At 42.2% G+C, this 22,027-nt stretch overlaps 1 protein-coding gene and 1 non-coding gene across 6 annotated transcripts in view; both read left to right on the forward strand.

Moving 5' to 3' along the window:
* The first annotated feature begins 11,541 nt into the window (after window positions 1-11,541).
* The window catches only part of P4HA3 (prolyl 4-hydroxylase subunit alpha 3), a 42,365-nt gene continuing 31,879 nt past the window's right edge, over window positions 11,542-22,027 (forward strand). For all 5 annotated transcript variants that reach the window (XM_006936977.5, XM_023239443.2, XM_045038749.1 and 2 more), the window contains exons 1-2: window positions 11,542-11,756; window positions 20,790-20,932. In XM_006936977.5, the coding sequence (XP_006937039.3) occupies window positions 11,557-11,756; window positions 20,790-20,932 (343 nt within the window). In that variant the 5' untranslated portion in view covers window positions 11,542-11,556. The remainder of the gene's footprint in view (window positions 11,757-20,789; window positions 20,933-22,027) is intronic.
* Window positions 19,565-19,668, forward strand: LOC111556806. Its single transcript, XR_002736529.1, has one exon. It is a non-coding gene; the product is annotated as a U6 spliceosomal RNA (small nuclear RNA).

A 22,027-nucleotide genomic window follows, 5' to 3' on the forward strand; every position in this document is an offset into this window, starting at 1 on the left:
TCCTCTCTGGTGCAGAATTAAATTAAATATTATAATGGGGGACGTTCTAGTTACGGGAAGATGAAATGGACACATTCTACTGTGTCTCCCCAATGACTGCAGCTATGAAACCTGGACAGAACGCATGGAAATGGCATTTGAGGACTCTGAAAAGTAAATGACAGCAGGTAGATTTGGAAAGAAGACCAGAATTTGAAGCATCACTGAGCTGGCATTAAATTTCCACTTTTCAATCCTCAATGGCCCTAAACCCAGAATTGGGACCCAAGGTGAGGACTGGGAGAGCTACAGGAGAAACCCACTAGCTCTGGCTCAAGCAAAGAGGACTAGAACTCCCCCACTCAGAGGGGCGAGATCTCACGTTTTCCTTTGTTCTCTCTTTCTCCGTACCCCACACATCTCCCAGGGGCAATCTCACAGTGGTGGCCCCAATGACAAAGGTGGTAGTGAGGTTCCTGTGGCTGTCTAAAACATTGAGTTATCTTATGTATTACATCTACCTACACTGAAACCATCTTAAATAATGCTGTAATTTTTGTTTCAGCAATCCTAAACAGGGTGGGGAAACCCCCACTGATTTTTTTTCTCTCTGCATCCTCCTGCCACTTGGTCCCAGACATATGTAATAATGAGAAGCATACAGCAGAATAGAGTTATTTGAAGCCCAGGTCTTTGGCCAGAGAACCAAAAAGGGAAGTAGCAGCAGGCTGTAAACTATCAGAGAGATTGTAGAGAGGGCGAAGCTCGAGAGATCAACCCCATAATTCCTGGACTCACCCCTTAGCTCTGCAGGCATGGATCTGATGCTCAAGTACATACCATAGACCTAAGAACTGAGGTATGGGATAGACCACTGTCTGGGTCCAAATGTGGCCCACAAATGGGACAAATCTGAATAGTATTGCAAAAACTGAAAACTGAACTGACATTGAACTCATGGCCGCAGAAGGCAGATCAGAACTTGTGGCTTGAATCCAACTGAGTTAATTACAAGCTACACAAAAATATTAATATTTTCTATATCATTTAAATAAGATCTAGGGAGGAGCCAAGATGGCGGAACAGCATGGAAGCTTTTTGTGTGTCTCGCGTCCATGAAATACTGCCAGACCAACACTAAACCATCCTAACACACCTAGAAAACTGATAGGAAAATTAACACAACAATCTGCACAACCTGAACCACAGAATTCAGCAGGTACGCGACACAAAGAGCTGAACTTGGGGAGCAAGAAGTCCTGAAAGGTAGGGAACCCCTATTGTGGGCAGAGAGAGGATGGAGACTGGGGAGGGGGGGAACATACAGGAAAAACACCCCTCCCCAAAAGCAGCTGGAGAGAAAGTGGAAAATTGGAAACAGCCGCAGGGACTAAACTAAAAAGGGAGAAAGGAGAAAGGAGAGGGTTTAAATTCCATTAACACTGTAAACAAGGGGAGCACAAAGGCTGCAACTCAGCAGTTCCATACCTGGCGGTGCTCTGGTGGGAAAGATGAATCCCCAGCAACAGAGTGGGATCCAGGAGGTTCTAGGGCCACACGGAAAAAGCGGTTCCACTGCTGGAAGGACATTTGGTAGAGACTGTTGAAGCCACCTGGTCCCGGCAGACCCTGGAAGGCAGCCACATTCGCTGGTGCTGGGGCAAGGTTGTTGAAGGTGAAGCCTGGTGCCAGATGTGTGTTGCAATTTTCCATGGACCCTGAAACGCTGCGGCTACACTGTCTCACAATCTTTTTCTGGGGCGGGCTGGCACCTGACCGCAGTCTCGGGGCACCAGCAGCACCCGGGTCTAGCAAGCGTTCCTGGGTGCAGCCGACATTAGGCCATTGCTCCGTGAGACCCTCCCGCAGAGGGGCAGAGCAGGTCAAAGCCGCAGTCCTTCGGAAGTAAGGGGCCGGGGAAAAACAGCTGCATCTGAGACAAAACTTGGGAGAGAGATACTGCCTGGGGCCTGGTCACCGAGAGTGAAAAGCGGGGAGTGGATGAGAGCTGAAGATGGAGGACCAGTGCGCGATTGCTGATCCGGGAGAACAGACTGGGTGGCCGGGTGGCGCCATTTTTCACCACTCCCGCGCATGCTCATGCGCACCGACAAGCACCGCAACAATCCACCCCAGTAGGCTAGCAGCGCCATCTAGTGGAGAGTGGAGCTGTTACAGCGGGCCCAGCCCAGTTGGGCCAACTTTGCTATTCAAGAGCACAAACCTCACCACTGGCTTAATTTATGGACTATAAAGAGCTACATGGACTGACCTCTAGGGGAAAACGAAGCAACTTCAGTCCTACTTCAATCTGTTAGCAGGTTCATCTATTCAATTTTTTTTTCTCTTTTTCCTTTTTCTCTTTTACAATTCTTTTCTTTTTCTTGAATATAGAAAGAAAAAACTCATTTTATTTTTAATTTTTATTAAAAATATGTCTTTAATTTTTATTACTATACTTGTTACTTTTGTGTGAATTTTTTCAAATTCTACTTTACTTCCATCATTTTATTTTAGTCTACTTCAGTGTACTCACCTTTTCAAATTTTCAATTTCCTTTTTTTCTTTCTTTTTCTTTTTTTCTTTTTCATTTCTTTTCTTTTTCTTGAATGCAGAAAGAGAAAAACTTCATTTTTACTTTCATTTTTTTCAAATATTTTTATTTAATTTTTATTACTATATTTTTTGCTTTTATGGAATTTTTTTTCGAATTCTATCTTACTCCCATTATTTTATTTCAGTCTACTACAGTGTATTCAATTTTTCAAATTTTCAAACGATTTCTTTTTTTTTGTCTTTTCTTTTTTCTTTTTTAAATCTTTTTTTCTATTTTTCATTTCTTTTCTTTTTTCTTAAATACGGAAAATGAAAAAATTCGTATTTCTTTTTAATTTTTATTAAAAATATTTTTCTAGGGGCGCCTGGGTGGCGCAGTCGGTTAAGCGTCCGACTTCAACCAGGTCACGATCTTGCGGTCCGTGAGTTCGAGCCCCGCGTCAGGCTCTGGGCTGATGGCTCAGAGCCTGGAGCCTGTTTCCGATTCTGTGTCTCCCTCTCTCTCTGCCCCTCCCCCGTTCATGCTCTGTCTCTCTCTGTCCCAAAAATAAATAAACGTTGAAAAAAAATTAAAAATATTTTTCTATAATTTTTTTCTACTATATTCTCTACTTTTGTGTATTTTAGTCTACTTTAGTGTATTCATTTTTTTCAAATTCTCTAACGATTTCCTTTTTTTCTCTCCCCCCTCTTTTTTTGTTTTTTTGTTTCTCTAATCTGTCAAACCGCTTTCTACACCCAGACCAAAACACACCTAGAATCTAGCATCATCTATTCGATTTTTGTGTGTGTTTTTTTTTAATTTTTAATTTTAATATTTTTTAATTTTAATTTTTTTAACTTCAATTTTTCTACCTCATTAATTCCTTTTCTCCCTTCAAAATGAGAAAGCGAAGGAATTCACCCCAAAAGAAAGAGCACGAAGAAACGACAGCCAGGGATTTAACCAACACAGACACAAGCAAGATGTCTGAACCAGAATTTAGAATCACGATAATAAGAATACTAGCTGGAGTCGAAAATATATTAGAATCCTTTTCTGCAGAGATAAAAGAAGTAAAAAATAGCCAGAATGAAATTAAAAATGCTATAACTGAGCTGCGATCACGGATGGATGCAGCAGTAGCAAGGATGGACGAGGCAGAACAGAGAATCAGCGATATAGAGGACAAACGTATAGAGAATAACGAAGCAGAAAAAAAGAGGAAGATTAAGGCAAAAGAGCACAATTTAAAAATTAGAGAAATCAGTGACTCATCAAAAAGGAACAACATCAGAATCATAGGGGTCCCAGAGGAGGAAGAGAGAGAAATAGAAGTAGAAGGGTTTTGTGAGCAAATCATAGCAGAAAAGTTTCCTAACCTGGGGAAAGACACAGACATCAAAATCCAGGAAGCACAGAGGACTCCCAATAGATTCAACAAAAACCAACCATCAACAAGGCATATCATAGTCAAATTCACAAAATACTCAGGCAAGGGGAGAATCATGAAAGCAGCAAGGGGAAAAAAAGTCCCTAGCCTACAAGGGAAGACAGACCAGGTTTGCAGCAGACCTATCCACAGAAACTTGGCAGGCTAGAAAGGAGTGGCAGGATATATTCAGTGTGCTGAATCAGAAAAATATGCAGCCAAGAATTCTTTATCCAGCAAGGCTGTCATTCAAAATAGAAGGAGAGATAAAAAGTTTCCCAGACAAACAAAAATTAAAGGAGTTTGTGACCACTAAACCAGCCCTGCAAGAAATTTTAAGGGGGACTCTCTGAGGGGAGGAAAGATGAAAAAATATACATATAAATAAATACTAAAAGCAGCAAAAGATTGGAAAGGACCAGAGAACACCACCAGAAACTCCAACTCTACAAGCATCATAATGGCAATAAATTCATATCTTTCAGTACTCACTCTAAACATCAGTGGACTCAATGCTCCAATCAAAAGACATAGGGTAACAGAATGGATAAGAAAACAAAATCCATCTATATGCTGTTTACAAGAGACCCACTTTAGACCTAAAGACACCTTCAGATTGAAAATAAGGGGATGGAGAACTATCTATCAAGCTAATGGTCAACAAAGGAAAGCGGAGTAGCCATACTTATATCAGACAATCTAGACTTTAAAATAAAGACTGTATCAAGAGATGCAGAAGAGCATTATATCATAATCAAGGGGTCTATCCACCAAGAAGACCTAACAATTGTAAACATTTATGCGCCAAATGTGAAAGCACCCAAATATATAAATCAATTAATCACAAACATAAAGAAACTCATTGATAGTAATACCATAATAGTAGGAGACTTCAACACCCCATTCACAGCAATGGACAGATCATCTCATCAAAAAATCAACAAGGAAACAATGGCTTTGAATGACACACTAGACCAGATGGACTTAACAGATATATTCAGAACATTTCATTTTAAAGCAGCAGAATATACATTCTTCTCCAGTGCACATGGAACATTCTCCAGAATAGACCATATTGGGACACAAATCAGCCCTAAGTAAGTACAAAAAGATCAAGATCATACCATGCATATTTTCAGACCACAATGCTATGAAACTTGAAATCAACCACAAGAAAAAATTTGGAAAGATAAATACTTGGAGACTAAAGAACATCCTACTAAAGAATGAATGCACTAACCAAGCAATTAAAGAAGAAATTAAAGAGTATATGGAAGTCAGTGAAAATGATAGCACCACAACCCAAAACCTCTGGGACGCAGCAAAGGTGGTCATAAGAGGAAAGTATATAGCAATCCAGGCCTTCCTAAAGAAGCAAGAAAGATCTCAGATACACAATCTAACCTTATGCCTTAAGGAGCTGGAAAAAGAACAGCAAATAAAACCCCAAACCAGCAGAAGACAGGAAATAATAAAGATTAGAGCAGAAATTAATGCTATCAAAACCAAAAAAAAACTGTAGAACAGATCAATGAAACCAATGAAACTGATTCTTTGAAAGAATTAACAAAATTGATAAACCACTAGCCAGTTTGATCAAGAAGAAAAAGGAAAGGACCCAAATAAATAAAATCAAGAATGAAAGAGGAGAAATCACAACCAATACAATGGAAATAAAAACAATAAAAAGAGAATATTGTGAGCAATTATATGCCAATAAAATGGGCAATCTGGGAGAAATGGACAAATTCCTGGAAATATATACACTACAAAAACTGAAACAGGAAGAAACAGAAAATTTGAACGGACCCATAACCAGTAAGGAAATTGAATTAGTAATAAAAAATCTGCCAAAAAACAAGAGTCCAGGGCCAGATGGCTTTCCAGGGGAATTCTACCAAACATTTAAGGAAGAGTTAACACCTATTCTTTTGAAACTTCCAAAAAATAGAAATGGAAGGAAAACTTCCAAACTCTTTCTATGAAGTCCACATTATCCTGATTCCAAAACCAGAGACCCCACTAAAAAGGAGAACTATAGACCAATTTCCCTGATGAACATGGATGCAAAAATTCTTAAAAGATATTAGCCAACCGGATCCAACAATATATTTAAAAAAGTATTCACCACGACCAAGTGGGATTTATACCTGGGATGCAGGGCTGGTTCAATATCCGCAAAACAATTAACGTGATTCATCACATCAATAAAAGAAAGGAAAAGAACCATATGATCCTCCCAATAGATGCAGAGAAAGCATTTGACAAAATACAGCATCCTTTCTTGATAAAATCCTCAAGAAAGTAGGGATTGAAGGAGCATACCTCGAGATCATAAAAGCCATATATGAATGACCCAATGCTAATATCATCCTCAATGGGGAAAAACTGAGAGCTTTCCCCTAAGGTCAAGAACAAGACAGGGATGTCCACCCTCACCATTGTTATTCAACATAGTATTGCAAGTCTTAGCCTCTGCAATCAGACAACACAAAGAAATAAAAGGCATCCAAATCGGCCAGGAGGAGGTCAAACTTTCACTCTTCGCAGATGACATGATACTCGATATGGAAAACCCAAAAGATTCCACCAAAAAACTGCTAGAATTGATTCATGAATTCAGCAAAGTTGCAGGATATAAAATCAATGCACAGAAATCGGTTGCATTCCTATATACCAACAATGAAGTAACAACAGAAAGAGAAATCAAAGAATCGATCCCATTTACAGTTGCACCAAAAACCATAAAGTACCTAGGAATAAAACTAACCAAAGAGGTGAAAAATCTGTACACTGAAAACTATAGAAAGCTTATGAAAGAAATTGAGGAAGACACAAAGAAATGGAAAGAGATTCCATGCTCCTGGATAGGAAGAACAAATATTGTTAAAATGTCGATACTACCCAAAGCAATCTACATATTCAACACAATCCCTATCAAAGTAACACCGGCATTCTTCACAGAGCTAGAACAAAGAATCCTGAATTTTGTATGGAACCAGAAAAGACCCCGAATAGCCAGAGCAATCTTGAAAAAGAAAACCAAAGCAGGAGGCATCTCAATCCCAGACTTCAAGCTATACTACAAAGCTGTAATCATCAAGACAGTATGGTACTGGTACAAAAACAGACACTCAGATCAATGGAATGTACCCACAAACGTATGGGCAACTAATCTTTGACAAAGCAAGAAAGAATATCCAGTGGAATAAAGACAGTCTCTTCTGCAAGTGGTGCTGGGAAAACTGGACAGCGACATGCAGAAGAATGAACCTGGACCACTTTCTTACACCATACACAAAAATAAACTCAAAGTGGATCAAAGACCTCAATGTAAGACAAGAAGCCATCAAAATCCTCGAGGAGAAAGTCAGGCAAAAACCTCTTTGACCTTGGCCGCAGCAGCTTCTTACTCAACACATCTCCGGAGGCAAGGGAAACAAAAGCAAAAATGAACTACTGGGACCTCACCAAAATAAAAAGCTTCTTCACAGTGAAGGAAACAATCTGCAAAACTAAAAGGCAACCGACACAATGGGAGAAGATATTTGCAAATGACATATCAGATATAGAGTTAGTATCCAAAATCTACAAAGAACTTATCAAACTCAATATCCAAAAAACAAAGAATTCAGTGAAGAAATGGGCAAAAGACATGAATAGACACTTCTCCAAAGAAGACATCCAGATGGCCAACCAACACATGAAAAAAATGCTCAACATCCCTCAGCATCAGGGATACAAATCAAAACCACAAGGAGATACCACCTCACACCTGTCAGAATGGCTAACATTAACAAGTCAGGCAACAACAGATGTTGGCAAGGATGTGGAGAAAGAGGATCTCTTTTGCACTGCTTGTGGGAATGCAAGCTGGTGCAGCCACTCTGGAAAACAGTATGGAGGTTCCTCAAAAAACTAAAAATAGGGGCGCCTGGGTGGCTCAGTTGGTTGGGCGTCCGACTTTGGCTCAGGTCACGATCTCACGGTCCATGAGTTCGAGCCCCGCATCGGGCTCTGTGCTGACAGCTCAGAGCCTGGAGCCTGTTTCAGATTCTGTGTCTCCCTCTCTCTCTGCCCCTCCCCTGTTCATGCTCTGTCTCTGTCTCAAAAATAAATAAACGTTAAAAAAAAAAAAAACTAAAAATAGAACTACTCTACGATCCAGCAATTGCACTACTAGACATTTATCCAAGGGATTCAGGTGTGCTGTTTCGAAGGGACACATGCACCCCATGTTTATAGTAGCACTATCAACAATAGCCAAAGTATGGAAAGAGCCCAAATGTCCATTGTGGATGAATGGATAAAGAAGATGTGGTATATATACTCAATGGAGTATTACTCGGCAATCAAAAAGAATGAAATCTTGCCTTTTGCAACTATGTGGATGGAACTGGAGGGTATTATGCTAAGTGAAATTAGTCAGTCAGAGAAAGACAAAAATCATATGACTTCACTCATATGAGGACTTTAAGAGACAAAAGAGATGAACATAAGGGAAGGGAAACAAAAATAATATAAAAACAGGGAGAGGGACAAAACAAAAGAGACTCCTAAATATGGAGAACAAACTGAGGGTTGCTGGAGGGGTTGTGGGAGGAGGGATGGGCTAAATGGATAAGGGGCATTTAGGAATCTACTCCTGAAAGCATTGCTTCACTATATACTAACTAATTTGGATGTAAATTTAAAAAAATAAAAAATAAAGTTAAATTACAAATAAATAAATAAATAAATAAGATCTAGACACATATATTCAAAATATATAGCATTTAATCCAAAATTACTCTGCATATGAAGAACTAGGAAAATCTCAAGTGTGAGAGAAGGCAACCAACAGACATCTAGAAAGAGATTAACACAAATGTTGAAAATTGTCAAAGACACAGGGTGCCTGGGTGGCTAAGTAGGCTAAATGTCCAACCCTTGGTTTTAGTCAGGTCATGATCTTACAGTTCATGAGAACTGCCCTTTCTTTGAAGGTCTGCTAGGCATGCCCTTAAATCTTCCTAAAGTCTCAACAAAGAGTCTTTAAAACCATACTTTTGAAAGCTTTTCCTTGAGGTCATGTTTTACTTGTAGTGCCCCGGGCTTGTTCTTTACCCTGCATCGCTTCTTTGTTTGAGAAATTTTAGATCCTTGGATAGACGGTTAGACCTTCTATATTTCCTCTAAATTTGGCTTAGAAACTGAGCCATTCCTTGTGTGTTTTTTGTATTTTATTGTAGTCTGCCAGAAGAAGCCAGTTGGCACTTTCATCATTCTGCCTGGAGACTTCATTAGCCAGATTCACAATGTAGTTATTAGAATGTCTTCTGTTTTCACATCGCCTGCAGGACAAGCTTCATTAACTGTTCTTCCAGTACAGAACAGCACTCAAGTGCCCTTTTCTCCAGGCTGTTTTCCTTCCTGTCCTTCGATCCCTCATCAACAGTCTCCTGGAGGCCCTTCCAGATTTTGCTAACAGTCTTTATGAGGGCCTTCAAGACTTTGCTAAAGCCAATGACACATGGTTTAAGTTAAGCTCCATCTTTATTCCCTCACTCAGAGACTGGATGCAGGCTTCCCAAGGAAGTTTGGAAATGGCTTGAGGTAAGGTTGCTCTCTGCTGCAGGACAGACCCCAAGGAGCTGACTACTAGAGACTCTTCTGACTACACTCTCTGGAGCTGTGCATCAAATCCTCCCTTGAAAAGGGATCTGTGGGGCGCCTGGGTGGCGCAGTTGGTTAAGCGTCCGACTTCAGCCAGGTCACGATCTCGCGGTCCGGGAGTTCGAGCCCCGCGTCAGGCTCTGGGCTGATGGCTCAGAGCCTGGAGCCTGTTTCCGATTCTGTGTCTCCCTTTCTCTCTGCCCCTCCCCCGTTCATACTGTGTTTCTCTCTGTCTCAAAAATAAATAAACGTTAAAAAAAATTTTAAAAAAATAAAAAATAAATAAATAAATAAAAAAAGAAAAGGGATCTGGATGATGCATCTCTGTGTCTTCCGTGAGCAGTGCTATGCTGGAGCTGGCTCATACCTCCTCATGGGAGCCAGTTGTTAACTCTTTACTGTGTTCAGTGACATCATCTCAGTGCCTTGAAAGTGGCCATTGTGGGAGTTTCCACCACAGAAGTTAGCAAATGTCACACATCGGGACTTTTATTGTCCTGGGGAGCCGGTTTACCAGCACACCTCTGAACTAGTCTATACATAATTAACATTGGGTAAGTTATTTGTCCTCTCTGTGCCTCAATCTTCTTATTTGTAAAATGGGACTAATAATCCTCCCTATGCCATAGAGTCAGTATGAGAATTAAATGAGCTAAGACATGCAAAATGCTTGGACAGTGCCTAGCACACAGGAAGCACTCAGTAAGTATTAACTATTATTTTTACTCTTGCTGTTGTTATTGCTGTTATTGCCACCTTAAAACTTCCAGTAGATTTTCATAAAGGATAGGCTAACTTTCTTAGTATGTCATGCAATGCAATATAACCTGACAGTTCCAACCACAAGGAACTTTTCATCATTTCTGGAACTCAGACTATGTTTCCATCTCCAAACGTTGGTACATTTAGGTACCTTCTGCAAGGAAAGCCCATCCGTCACTTGCCTGTCATCTTCCAGACAATTTCTTTTCATCCTTTTGGACCTGCACACATTGCCTCCTCTGGGAAGCCCTCACCACCACCTATGCATGGCAGGGACTCCCTCCTCAGTGTTGCTCTTGCTCATTGCACAGCCCTCCATTATCCTGATAGCGCTTTATTGTGGTTACTTGTTTATGTCTGTTTCCCCTTGTGAGTCCAGGGTTGGATGTGCTGTTTCTCTGTGTCCTCAGCACAGTAATAGAGGTGCTGAATATTTGTTGAATGAATGAATGAATGAATGAATGAATGAACATTGCCTGGAAAGGTGAGGAAAAGAGTAAGTAGCCTAGTAGGATATAATAATATTTTTGTTTGCTTAAGTAGCCATAGGTATATGGTATGGAGCAATAACCCAGGACCCCAGCGTTTTAGGTGTGATGGGTCCTAGATTTGTCACACCCTGACCCTGATCACCTTCACCCTCTTTACCAGAGTTCTGCCTGTCTTTCATGATGGCTCAGATTGTCAAGTCTTCCGTGAAGTGTTTCTTCCTTCCCTCTGCTCTCCCACAGCTCTCCACCCACATCGTCATTACCAACCACATCATTCACTCTCCTGGATTTCCCCTTAAGAGTCCAGTGGTGTTTCTGCATTTCCACCCTCCATCCAGAGGGGTGAATACCCGGGGGATGGCGTTGTTCAGCCATAGACCGGTGAATTCATCTCCCACACCCCCTGCCTCTGTTTCCCCTGAGTGTGAACGGGCCACAGAGGAAGCCCTTCCCGGGGCCGCGTCTTAGCGCGCGCACACGGAGGGCGCAGCAGCCCCCACGCAGGCGGAGGAGCCAGGCGGCAGGCGGGTGGGAGATGGGAGAGAGACGGCGGGCGTCAGAGCAGAGGAGGGGAGGGGAGGCCCGAGGCGGGGCCGCCGGGCAGGCGAGCAGCCGGGCGGGGCCGAGAGGCGGGCCGGGCGGGAGCGGCGCGCGCCAGGGGCCTGGCGGGACCGTCCGAGGGGACGCGCGCGAGCGCCGGGATGGGCCCCGCGGCGCGGCTGGCGGCGCTGCTGGCTGTCCTGGCGCTCCGGGCAGGAGACCCGACGGGAGCCGCGGCGCGGGGGGACACGTTCTCGGCGCTGACCAGCGTTGCGCGCGCCCTGGCGCCCGAGCGCCGGCTGCTGGTACTGCTGCGGCGCTACCTGCGCGGGGAGGAGGCGCGGCTGCGGGACCTGACCAGGTGAGGGCACGGGTTTGGGGCGGGAGGGAGCCCCAGGGGCGCCGCAGTCGGGGAGACTGAGTCAGAGGGCCAGACCGAGACACCCTGCTCTACGGTGGCGGGCGACTCGGTCTCGTTGTCCCTCTGCGTGGGACCTCAGACTCGATTTGAGACTGGGTAAGAGCCTCGCTAGACCGTGAGACTGAGACACCGTGGCCCAGTGTGACGGTCAGGTCCAGTGTGCGGGACCCCGAGATAGCCCCGAGGTGTGGCCCGAGGCATGAGGTCGTGGCGAAACAGATTGAGTGGGACCCCAGGGACGCTGTGTCACACGGAGTGGAGTCTCGGACTCCGTTGCGCGCGCGCACACACACACACACACACACACACACTAGCACCCCAGAGCCATCCTCACACAGCCAAGTTGATAGCTGTGCAAAAGTGTAGTGGGGTGACTCGGGCTGAGGAGGAAGGACCTCACAAGGCACTGTGTCTAGCTGTGTGGGGCCCCAGGCTCTGTGTCACAGAGACACAGCAAGACTACAAGAGTGAGAGAGAGAAGATACTGTGAGGCTGTAGCCGTGTGTGGTGGCCACGTGACCCAGAGGACTAGTGTTTAGTATGAAGTGACTCTCTGTGACCGTGTATGAGATTTACATGCCTCTGGGACTGCGTGGGCAGCCGCTATGGATATCTCTGTGTCTCTAATGAATGCTGCTTGTACAGCTCACTATATGACTAATGCTTCACGTTCATTAACTCATTCAACACACACGTTTGAGTGCCTGTTGTGAGCCAGGCACTGCTCCAGGCAGTGGGGATAAAATGGTGAACAAGACCCAACCCTGACCTCAAGGAGCTTGGAGTCCATAGCATTTGTCTCCTTTGCTTCAACTCTCCCTTCTCTCCCCATATATAAGAGCTCTCTAAATTCTAAATACAAGGGGCGCCTGGGTGGCTCGGTCGGTTGGGCGTCTGACTTTGGCTCAGGTCAAAGTCTCAGGTCATGATCTCGCGATTCATGAGTTCGAGCCCTGCATCAGGCTCTGTGCTGACAGCTCAGAGCCTGGAGCCTGTTTCAGATTCTGTGTCTCCCTCTCTCTCTGCCCCTCCCCTGCTCCTGCTCTGTCTCTCTCTGTCTAAAAAAAACAAAAAAAACAAAACAAAAAAAAACATTAAATTCTAAATACAAGGTAACTGACATTTGATATGTGTATCTTGACATCAAGAAAACACTGGGGAGGAGTGCCTGGGTGGTTCAGTCACTTAAGCATCTGACTCTTGATTCCCACTCAGGTCATTATCTTGCGGTTTGTGAGTTCAAGCCCCACGTAGGGCTGTGTGCTGACAGCTCAGAGCCTGGAGCCTGCTTCAGATTCTGTGTCTCCCTCTCTCTCTGCCCCTCCCCTCCCCTGCTCATGCTCTGTCTCTCTCTCTCTCAAAAAATAAACATGAAAAAAATTAAAAAAAAAACACTGGAGGAAAAACATACTTGATACTAGAGGATTATGGGTATAGCACACACAAGCAAATGCTCAGCTGTACTGTTTTGCTATGAAATCAACACCCTCTAGTGCTACACACTGGCATAAAATACTATATAGACTGGAATACAGGTACTGTAATCATGTATTGACTGTCAGTGTCAAACTCTGAAAGATGAATGATTGTATTATGGTACCATGTGTTGGAATAGGTGTTGTGCCTTCTCTGCTTGGGACATTAAGAAGTCTACAGCAGTGGTGTAACCACATTGCTAACTGAATATATTAATACAGCTCTACATCATCTGACTCTCTGCTGAGCCGAGACAACAGAGAGCTGTCTCACAATGTGCTGCTGATAAAACTGAGTTGAGTGTATGTGATAGTAATACCGATTCTGGGGCACACGGGAAGAAGGTGTGTGGGGACGCTATGGCTGTGTAAGAGAGCCCGGGTCGGAGAGAATCAGTTTGTGTATGGAAGTGTGTGTGAAAGATCTTGTTTGTTACTCAGTAGTGACTGAATAATGATGTAAGTTGGTATGTGCTTTTAAGTATGTAGCTTGCATATAAGTTAATGCATGTTTAAATTTACTATTAGTTTGAAAGAGTATGAATACACACACATGTGCACACACAAAATGTATGTATTCTAACAATAAAGATATTTTCTTTTTTTTTACCACTTTATCTTTTTTTAATTTACATCTAAGTTTGTTAGCATATAGTGCAACAGTGATTTCAGGAATAGATTCCTTAGTGCTCCTTACCAATTTAGCTCATCCCCCCTCCCACAACCCCTCTAATAACCCTCTGTTTGTTCTCCATATTTAAGAGTCTCTTATGTTTTGTCCTGTTTTTATAGTATGTTTTACTTCCCTTCCCTTATGTTCATTATATTTTTTTTTGCTTCCCTTCCCTTATGTTCATCTGTTTTGTATCTTAAAGTCCTCATATGAGTGAAGTCATATGATATTTGTCTTTCTCTGACTGACTAATTTCATTTAGCATAATACCCTCTGTCTAGTTCCATCCACGTAGTTGCAAATGGCAAGATTTCATTCTTTTTGATTGCCGAGTAATACTCCATTGTATATATATACCACATCTTCTTTATCCATTCATCCACAATGGACATTTGGGCTCTTTCCATACTTTGGCTGTTGTTGATAGTGCTGCTATAAACATTGGGGTGCATGTGCCCCTTCAAAATGGCATACCTGTATCCCCTTAGATAGATAACTAGTAGTGCAATTGCTGGGTTGTAGGGTAGTTCTATTTTTAATTTTTTGAGGAACCTTCATACTGTTTTCCAGAGTGTCTGCACCAGTTTGCATTCCCACCAGCAGTGCAAAAGAGATCCTCTTTCTCGGCATCCTCGCCAACATCTGTTGTTGCCTGACTTGTTAATGTTAGCCATTCTGACACGTGTAAGGTGGTATCTCATTGTGGTTTTGATTTGTATTTCCCTGATGATGAGTGATGTGGAGCATTTTTTCATGTGTCTGTTGGCCATCTGGATGTCTTCTTTGGAGAAGTGTCTATTCATGTCTAAAAAATGATATTTTCAATAATTCTTGTCACTCTTCAGAGTTGCAATTAAGTTTATTCATTTGTTTTGAGAGACACAGAGAGAGTGTGGGGGGTGCAGAGAGAAAGGGAGAGAGAGAGAGAATTCCACGCAGGCTCCCCACTGTCAGCGCAGAGCCCCATGCAGGGCTCAAACTCACAAATCACGAGATCAGGACCTGAGGCAAAATCAAGAGTCAGATGCTTCACCAGCTGAACCAGCCAGGTGCCCCTGGGTCTACTCTATAAAGCAAAATGTTTTAATTTTGTTCTCAGTCCACATGCATTGGAGTCTCGGTTTGTTGGTGGAAATAAAAGACTCTTCTCTTTAATTTGAGATCCCAACATGCTCCCTGCTACCCACGTGCTCCTTCTCTTTATTTCGATGGCTCAGATAGAGATGGGGAGGTTAGAATCCTGATGCTGGGCCTCTCAGGGAACAGGTTCAGAACTGAGAGTTTGCAGTGCTGATCAAAGTGACTGGCAGAGGGGATGGGGGGCAGGGCTCTGATGCTGGTCTCCTTTACTGTATTATCACTATTGTCGTTGCAGCTTTGTCACAGAATACTAATCCCATTTGATTCTTACACACAGTGCTTTGAAATAGGTTTGTACTACTCTCTTAAACAAATGAGCCCAGATAATAAAAAAGAATCATGTAAATATGATAAGACTAAAATTTAGTACCTTATCCCAGATAGTAGGGTAGCCAATCCAGGACTAGGACCTAGTTTTTTTCATGGTTTCTTTCTATCGTGCCATGATGTCCTGACTGCTTGCTTTATCTGATGTGCCGGGACCCAGACCAAGCCCCATAACTCCTGAGGTTTTATGAGCAACTGGTGTACATAGTGGTTAAGAGTCTGGATTCAGGAATTTAACAGACCTCTGTTTGACTCCTTGGCTCTGACTTTGGGCAAGTTCCTTTACCTACATTCTGTAAAATGATGATAATGATAGTACCTACCCCACAGAGTTGTTGGAAGGATTAAGTACCATGTAAAGGTTATTTATCATTTTGCTTGGAATGTAATAAATGCTTAACAAATGTTAGCTCCAACTGTATGATTTTTATTTTGAGACCGCCTGGTGAACCTAGACTCCGCTTTTGGCTCTAAGCAGTAACTAAGATTGTGAGAGCCCAGATGATAAAAAAGAATCAGAAAAATTCTAGATCCTTTTCTCATATGACTTATGAGCATTTAATTTCACAAAGTTTAGCGTGGTATTTTACAGACTGTCTGTTCTTTAGTCAGTGCTTTAAAACTTAGTGAAATGTTTGCTTTTGAGAACAAGAATTTTGGCAGTTCTTGTTCATTTTCCTATACTCCCAATCTGGTGACCTAATGTAACTTGAGATGTTATTTCTAAGGGACTCAGTTGATATTCTTCTTTAAATTTCTGAATTTAGCAATAAAATATTTTTCAATGTTGAAACTACGTCTTACCCCAAGTTAATGAAGCAAAAATTTTACCAGTTATAGTATATATAATTATATACCGGTATAGTGTAAATACTAGTTTTATATATATAGATAACAGTTGTTGTAGTTTTTAAAAAACTACCAAGATTGAAAGAGTAAAATCAGCAGCAATAATTTTTCTGTTAGAAATTAAACATTCAGGATGTCTCAGAAGAACTGAGACAAAGCCATTTCTGAATTCCCAAGGAGAAACATACTGAATTAAAAAAGCTCATGTATTGCGGTTGGACAACCTATCCAGGCTATGTTTAATGCGGGATTGGATTGCGAATTTTATGTGCACATTCTTGAAGCAAAGGATCTGATTTTCCACTCTCAGCAACATTTGTTAAAGCAAAAAGCCATTTAGGAAACCTTGAGGTTTGAATTCAGCATCCAGTAACTCGGTCTCTGAAAACCAGCTATTTGCTCAAAGGCTGGGAATAAGGCCAACGTTTAGATTCCAAGCCAGTCTCAGATATCTGTTGATAGGTTTTTTTTTTCTTTGTATGACAGAAAAATGACGTATCTGAACATTGAATTGAATCATGTGGTGCAGTAGAGATCAAACCCCTGCCTTAAATAAACTGACACCGTAATACAAAGTGGGGTGTGAAGAGAACAAGGAGCTAGTGCTTTTGATGTGCTGGAGGACTTGGGGGAAATTTTCACCTCACTGCCTTCCTTCTTTCCTCTGATGCCTATTAAACGTTAGTCCTCAAGCACTAAGTGAAGAATCTATTCAGTTATGGAAAAGATGATGGAAAGAGAGAATAGAATGGTCGTGCCGAAAGAATCCATAGAGATCTTCTAGACTAGACCGGTTCTGTCATTTTAATTTTTTTTAATGTTTATTTACGGGAGAGAGAGAGAGACAGAGCACGAGCGGGGGAGGGGCCGAAAGCGAGGGAGACACTGAATCTGAAGCAGGCTTTAGGCTCTGAGCTGTCAGCACAGAGCCCCACACGGAACTCGAACCCATAAACTGACAGATCATGACCTGAGCTGAAGTCAGATGCTTAACCGACTGAGCCACCCAGGCGCCCCCAGTTCTATCATTTTATAGAGGAGGAAACTGACAGATAGTTGGGGGCTGGGTTGGGATACCTCTCAGGTCTCCTTCCAATCCAACTGTCTATAAAATTACTGCCCCCTCAGCCTCAGTTGTCCTTGGACACTTACTCTTCAGGCTGGACTCAGGCCCAAGTCTCTGCTTGCTTTAAGTGTTTTCGTCTAGCAGTGGAATATCTTCCACTAAGTAGTTCCATATGGAGCTGAAGCAGGAAATAATGGGCAGTAAAAAAAAAAAAAAAAAAAAAAAAAAATCCCACACCCTGGAAGCCGGTTTAGTTTTTAAAACCGTAGAGTAGCCACTGTCAAAGTGCACTGTCTCAGGATCAGAGACATCCTCGGACTTGACAGAGCTCTCATTTCCTCCCTGGAAATGGGATTCTTGTTCTTAGTTTGTGCTTGAACTCTTGGCTCCCTGGAAGCACCTGGAGGTAAATCATCTTCTGTTTCAGGCTCCATTCCCAGTGGCGGGCTCCACCCTTGAGAAATCCTTAGGGCCGACTCAGCTTCAGGGGAGTGAATCCCTCCACCCTGCCACTCCTCTATTCTTTACTTTCATCCCTTTCTGCTCACTGAGGTCTTCCACTCTGGCCAAAGGAGTCACACACTCTTGAGCACATTCCTATAAATACGTATCCTTTTCATTTTGCACACACTTTTTGCTTTTACGTCCATTGTTATTATATTGTTCTTGAAATTAATAATTTTAAGACAAGAAAAAACTTAAAAAAATTTTTTAAATGTTTATATATTTTGAGAGAGAGTGGGAGACACAGAATCTGAAACAGACTCCAGGCTCTGAGCTGTCAGCACAGAGCCCATTGTAGGGCTTGAACTCATGTGCTGTGAGATCATGACCTGAGCCAAAGTCAGAGGTTTAACCAACTAAGCCACCCAGGCGCCCCAAAATAAGAAAAAAATTTTAGAGGTTACAGTTGGAACTCTCAGGACTGCCTTATTATAATTGATAATTTAATAATGTTAATTCCAATAGTATGTTATAAATGGAATAACCTTACTATGCCAGGAAAGGAAACAACTTTTTTTTTTAATGTTTATTTATTTTTGAGAGAGAAAGAGCACCGTGGGAGAGGGGCAGATAGCGAGGGAGACACAGAAACTGAAGCAGGCTCCAGGTTCTGAGCTGTAAGCACAGAGCCCGACAAGGAGCTCGAACCCACAAACCTTGAGATCATGACCTGAGCCGAAGTCTGGTGTTTAACTGACTGAGCCACCCAGGCGCCCCAGGAAACAGCATCTTTTGCTTGTGTGAATACTTTGTACGACATCTGAAGAGAGAAATTAACTAGAAAGATGATCACTTCTGGTCCCACCATTTCTGGCCCTTTTCTACACATGTCGGCAAGCCAGAGAGGCTGGAAGCATGCTGGATGACCCCATGTTTACATCCCCCATTACAACCATCACCAGTTTCTATGCGGCCTGCTCCCTAAATAGCTTCATTGAATCTATCCCATTCGCAGCCCCCACTGTCATTATTATGGTTCAGACTCTCCTTACTCTTGCTTACAGTTTTGAATTGACCTCCTAACTGGTCTATCTGGCTCTGGTCATTCCCATTTCTGAACCCTCTTTCTCACCCTCTCATGAATTTATATATATAAACATGTCAGTGTGTCCGACTCTCACTTAAAACTTTTTGTGGCTTGTGAGGTGCTCCTCACTTTTCCAGGCTAATCTACCCTATCCTCCAGCAGTGCTGAACAGCTTATATTCCCTTACCAGTTCTCTCTATCCCTTCACATAGGTTGAGCTGTCTCTGCCTGCCTCTCCTCCCTTCCTCACTATTTGCAAGTTTTAGTTTATTATGTCCTCTGTAAAACTATCCCTGACTTGCTCTGGCCAAATTAATTACCCCCTCTCCTTATGGCCCCCTAAGCCTTGTTCTTAAATCTGGTGTTCATCTGTAATATAATTATTTGTGTCTTATCTACTAGTCTGTGAGTCCTTGAGACCAAGGTTATTGTCTTATTCAAAATTCTGTTCCTAGATCCTAGAAGAGTATATATTAGTCATTCTTTCATAGAACTATTTATTGAATTTAGGTATAGAGTGATGAGAAAAACAGCTATCTTCTTGTTCATGAAATTCTTGAGCATTGGACTCTGTCTTGACTTTGCATCCCCAGCATCTAGCATGGAGTCTGACATCTGGCAAGCAACCATTGTAGACTGACATATTGAATGAATAAATATATCAAGCCTCTGTGCTCTGGTACATGTTGGTCCCTGTTGACTCAAAAAATATTCTGCCTACAATACAGAGAAGTTGAGCATGGTTTCTGCACAAGGATGCCATATGAATTCATGAAGTGTTCCATATTTTTTGAATCGCTTTGTTGTGCACTTGAAACTAACGTAACACTATGTGTCAACTGTACTCAAGTTAAAAAAAAAGAACTAGGGTGTCTGAGTGGCTCAGTCAGTTAAGCATCCGACTTCAGCTCAGGTCATGAACTCGTGGTTTGTGAGTTCAAGCCCCGCGTAGGGTTCGGTGCTGACAGCTTAGAGCCTGGAGGCTGTTTCGGATTCTGTCTGTCTCTCACTCTCTGCCTCTATGCTGCTCACATTCTGTCTCTCTCAAAAATAAATAAACATTATAAATAAATAAATAAATAAATAAATAAATAAATAAATAAATAAATTCTTCCTTTCTTTGTTCTAGTTCCATGGAAACAATAGGGCAAAATCAGCTGAGAATAAACTTCAGAGTCAAATCTGGCTTTGTCACTCACAAAAAGTGTGGCCTTGTTTCAGTTTTCTCTCCCTGTAAAATGGGCATGATAAAAATCTACTCTAAGGGTCATTGGGGGGGGTTAAATGAGACAATATATTTAGAGCACTTAGCAGGATGCCTAATAGAGGTAAATCTCAGTAAGCAGTAGCTATCAAATATTTCATCCTTTGGGACTCAGATCAAGTGCCATTTCCTCTGGGAAGTCTTCCCTTACACCTTCTAACTCCCACCTGGGTTAGGAGCCCTGCCTACAAGTTGCTGTAACATTACATAGCATTGCAAGCTTATGTCTCATAGCAGGTAACACAGTTATTGCAACTAATGGAACAACATTTTTGAGCTTCTACCAGATTCTACGTATTGAATATAAAGCGATGAGGAAAAAAAAAAAAAAAAGATTTTCTGGTTTGTGAATTCCTTGGAACATCTACCCTGTCTTGCCTTTGTATCTTTAGCATCTAGTGTGGTGCCTGATGTTCTGTAATTGACCAGTAGAGACTGACTCATTGAGTGAACAAATGAATGGATCTTCTTTTGTTGTGTTGGTAGTTTTCATATTCTTTGTGCTTATTGGTTAGACTATTACATGAGTCTCGAGGGTGTCATGTTTCATTTTTAACGACTCTAAATGTAGAGTCATACACCATGCCAGCCTTTACTAGGGGCAGTGGCTATCTCAGTAAGTGAGATCATTCTATTCCTCTCTTCCAGATTCTATGACAAGGTGCTTTCTTTGCATGAGGATTCAGCAACTCCTGTGTCTAACCCTCTGCTTGCATTTACTCTCATCAAACGCCTACAGTCTGACTGGAGGAATGTGGTACATAGTCTGGAGGCCAGTGAGAACATCCGAGGTAATGAGGAGGAGGGCTGGAGGGTAAGAGAAGATTCTATCTCCTGACTCTGGAAAGGAGAGAGATTCTAGTGGAATGTGATGAAGGGTAATGAAGTGGGTAGGTATTACTCGATCTTCTTAGCTCTAGCGATTAATTGTTAATATGTTTATATGAATGTACATTAGAAAGCACTTTCATATCCATTATTTAATTTGATCTTCACTACAACCCTATGGAGATGTACAGGTTATATCATTCCGTTTACGTATTTGTCTGATAATTTCTATTTTATTAAATTGACACTATAATGTGATCTGTAGCAAGGTCAGTTTCCTAATTTATTCTACTTTTGTTTTTGTTTTTAAAATATTTCTTTATTAAGATACAAAACAGATGAACACAAGGGAAGGGAGGCAGAAATGATATAAAAACAAGGAGGGGGACAAAAACATAAGAGACTCTTAAATCTAGAGAACAAACTGAGGGTTGCTGAAGGGGTTGTGGGTGGGGAGGTGGGCTAAGTGGGCAAGGGGCATTAAGGAGGGCACTCGTTGGGATGAGCACCGGGTGTTACATATAAGGGATGAACCACTGGATTCTACTCCTGAAATCATTATTGCACTATATGTTAACTTGGATGTAAATTTTTTAAAAATTTATTTATTTATTTATTTATTTTGAGAAAGAGCAGGGGAAGGGCAGAAAGAGAGAAGGAAAGAGAGAATCCCAAGCAAGCTCTGCTCTGTCAGCCAGAGACCGACGAGGGGCTTGACCCCATGGACTGTGAGGTCATGACCTGAGCTGAAATCAAGAGTTGGATGCTCAACTGACTGAGCCACCCAGGCACCCCTAATTTATTCTACTTTGACTTGAAGAAACTTTTTGACTTTGGGGAAGTTAAGAGGAAGAAGAGTTGTCCCCACAAAGGACAAGATTCCTGGAGACAGATAGGATAGGATGGAACGACACGTGCTTCAGTTTTTACTAGAAAGCTTTTTTTCCTCATTCAGAAGATTGTATTAAGCATCTGCTCTGTGCCAGGAGTTGTGCTTGCCACGGGGAATAAAAACACATAAAACAGAGGCACCTGGGTGGCTCAGTCGGTTAAGCATC

The sequence above is a fragment of the Felis catus genome, chromosome D1 (genome assembly GCF_018350175.1).
Source record: "Felis catus isolate Fca126 chromosome D1, F.catus_Fca126_mat1.0, whole genome shotgun sequence".
In the NCBI taxonomy this organism is placed as follows: Eukaryota; Metazoa; Chordata; class Mammalia; order Carnivora; family Felidae; genus Felis; species Felis catus.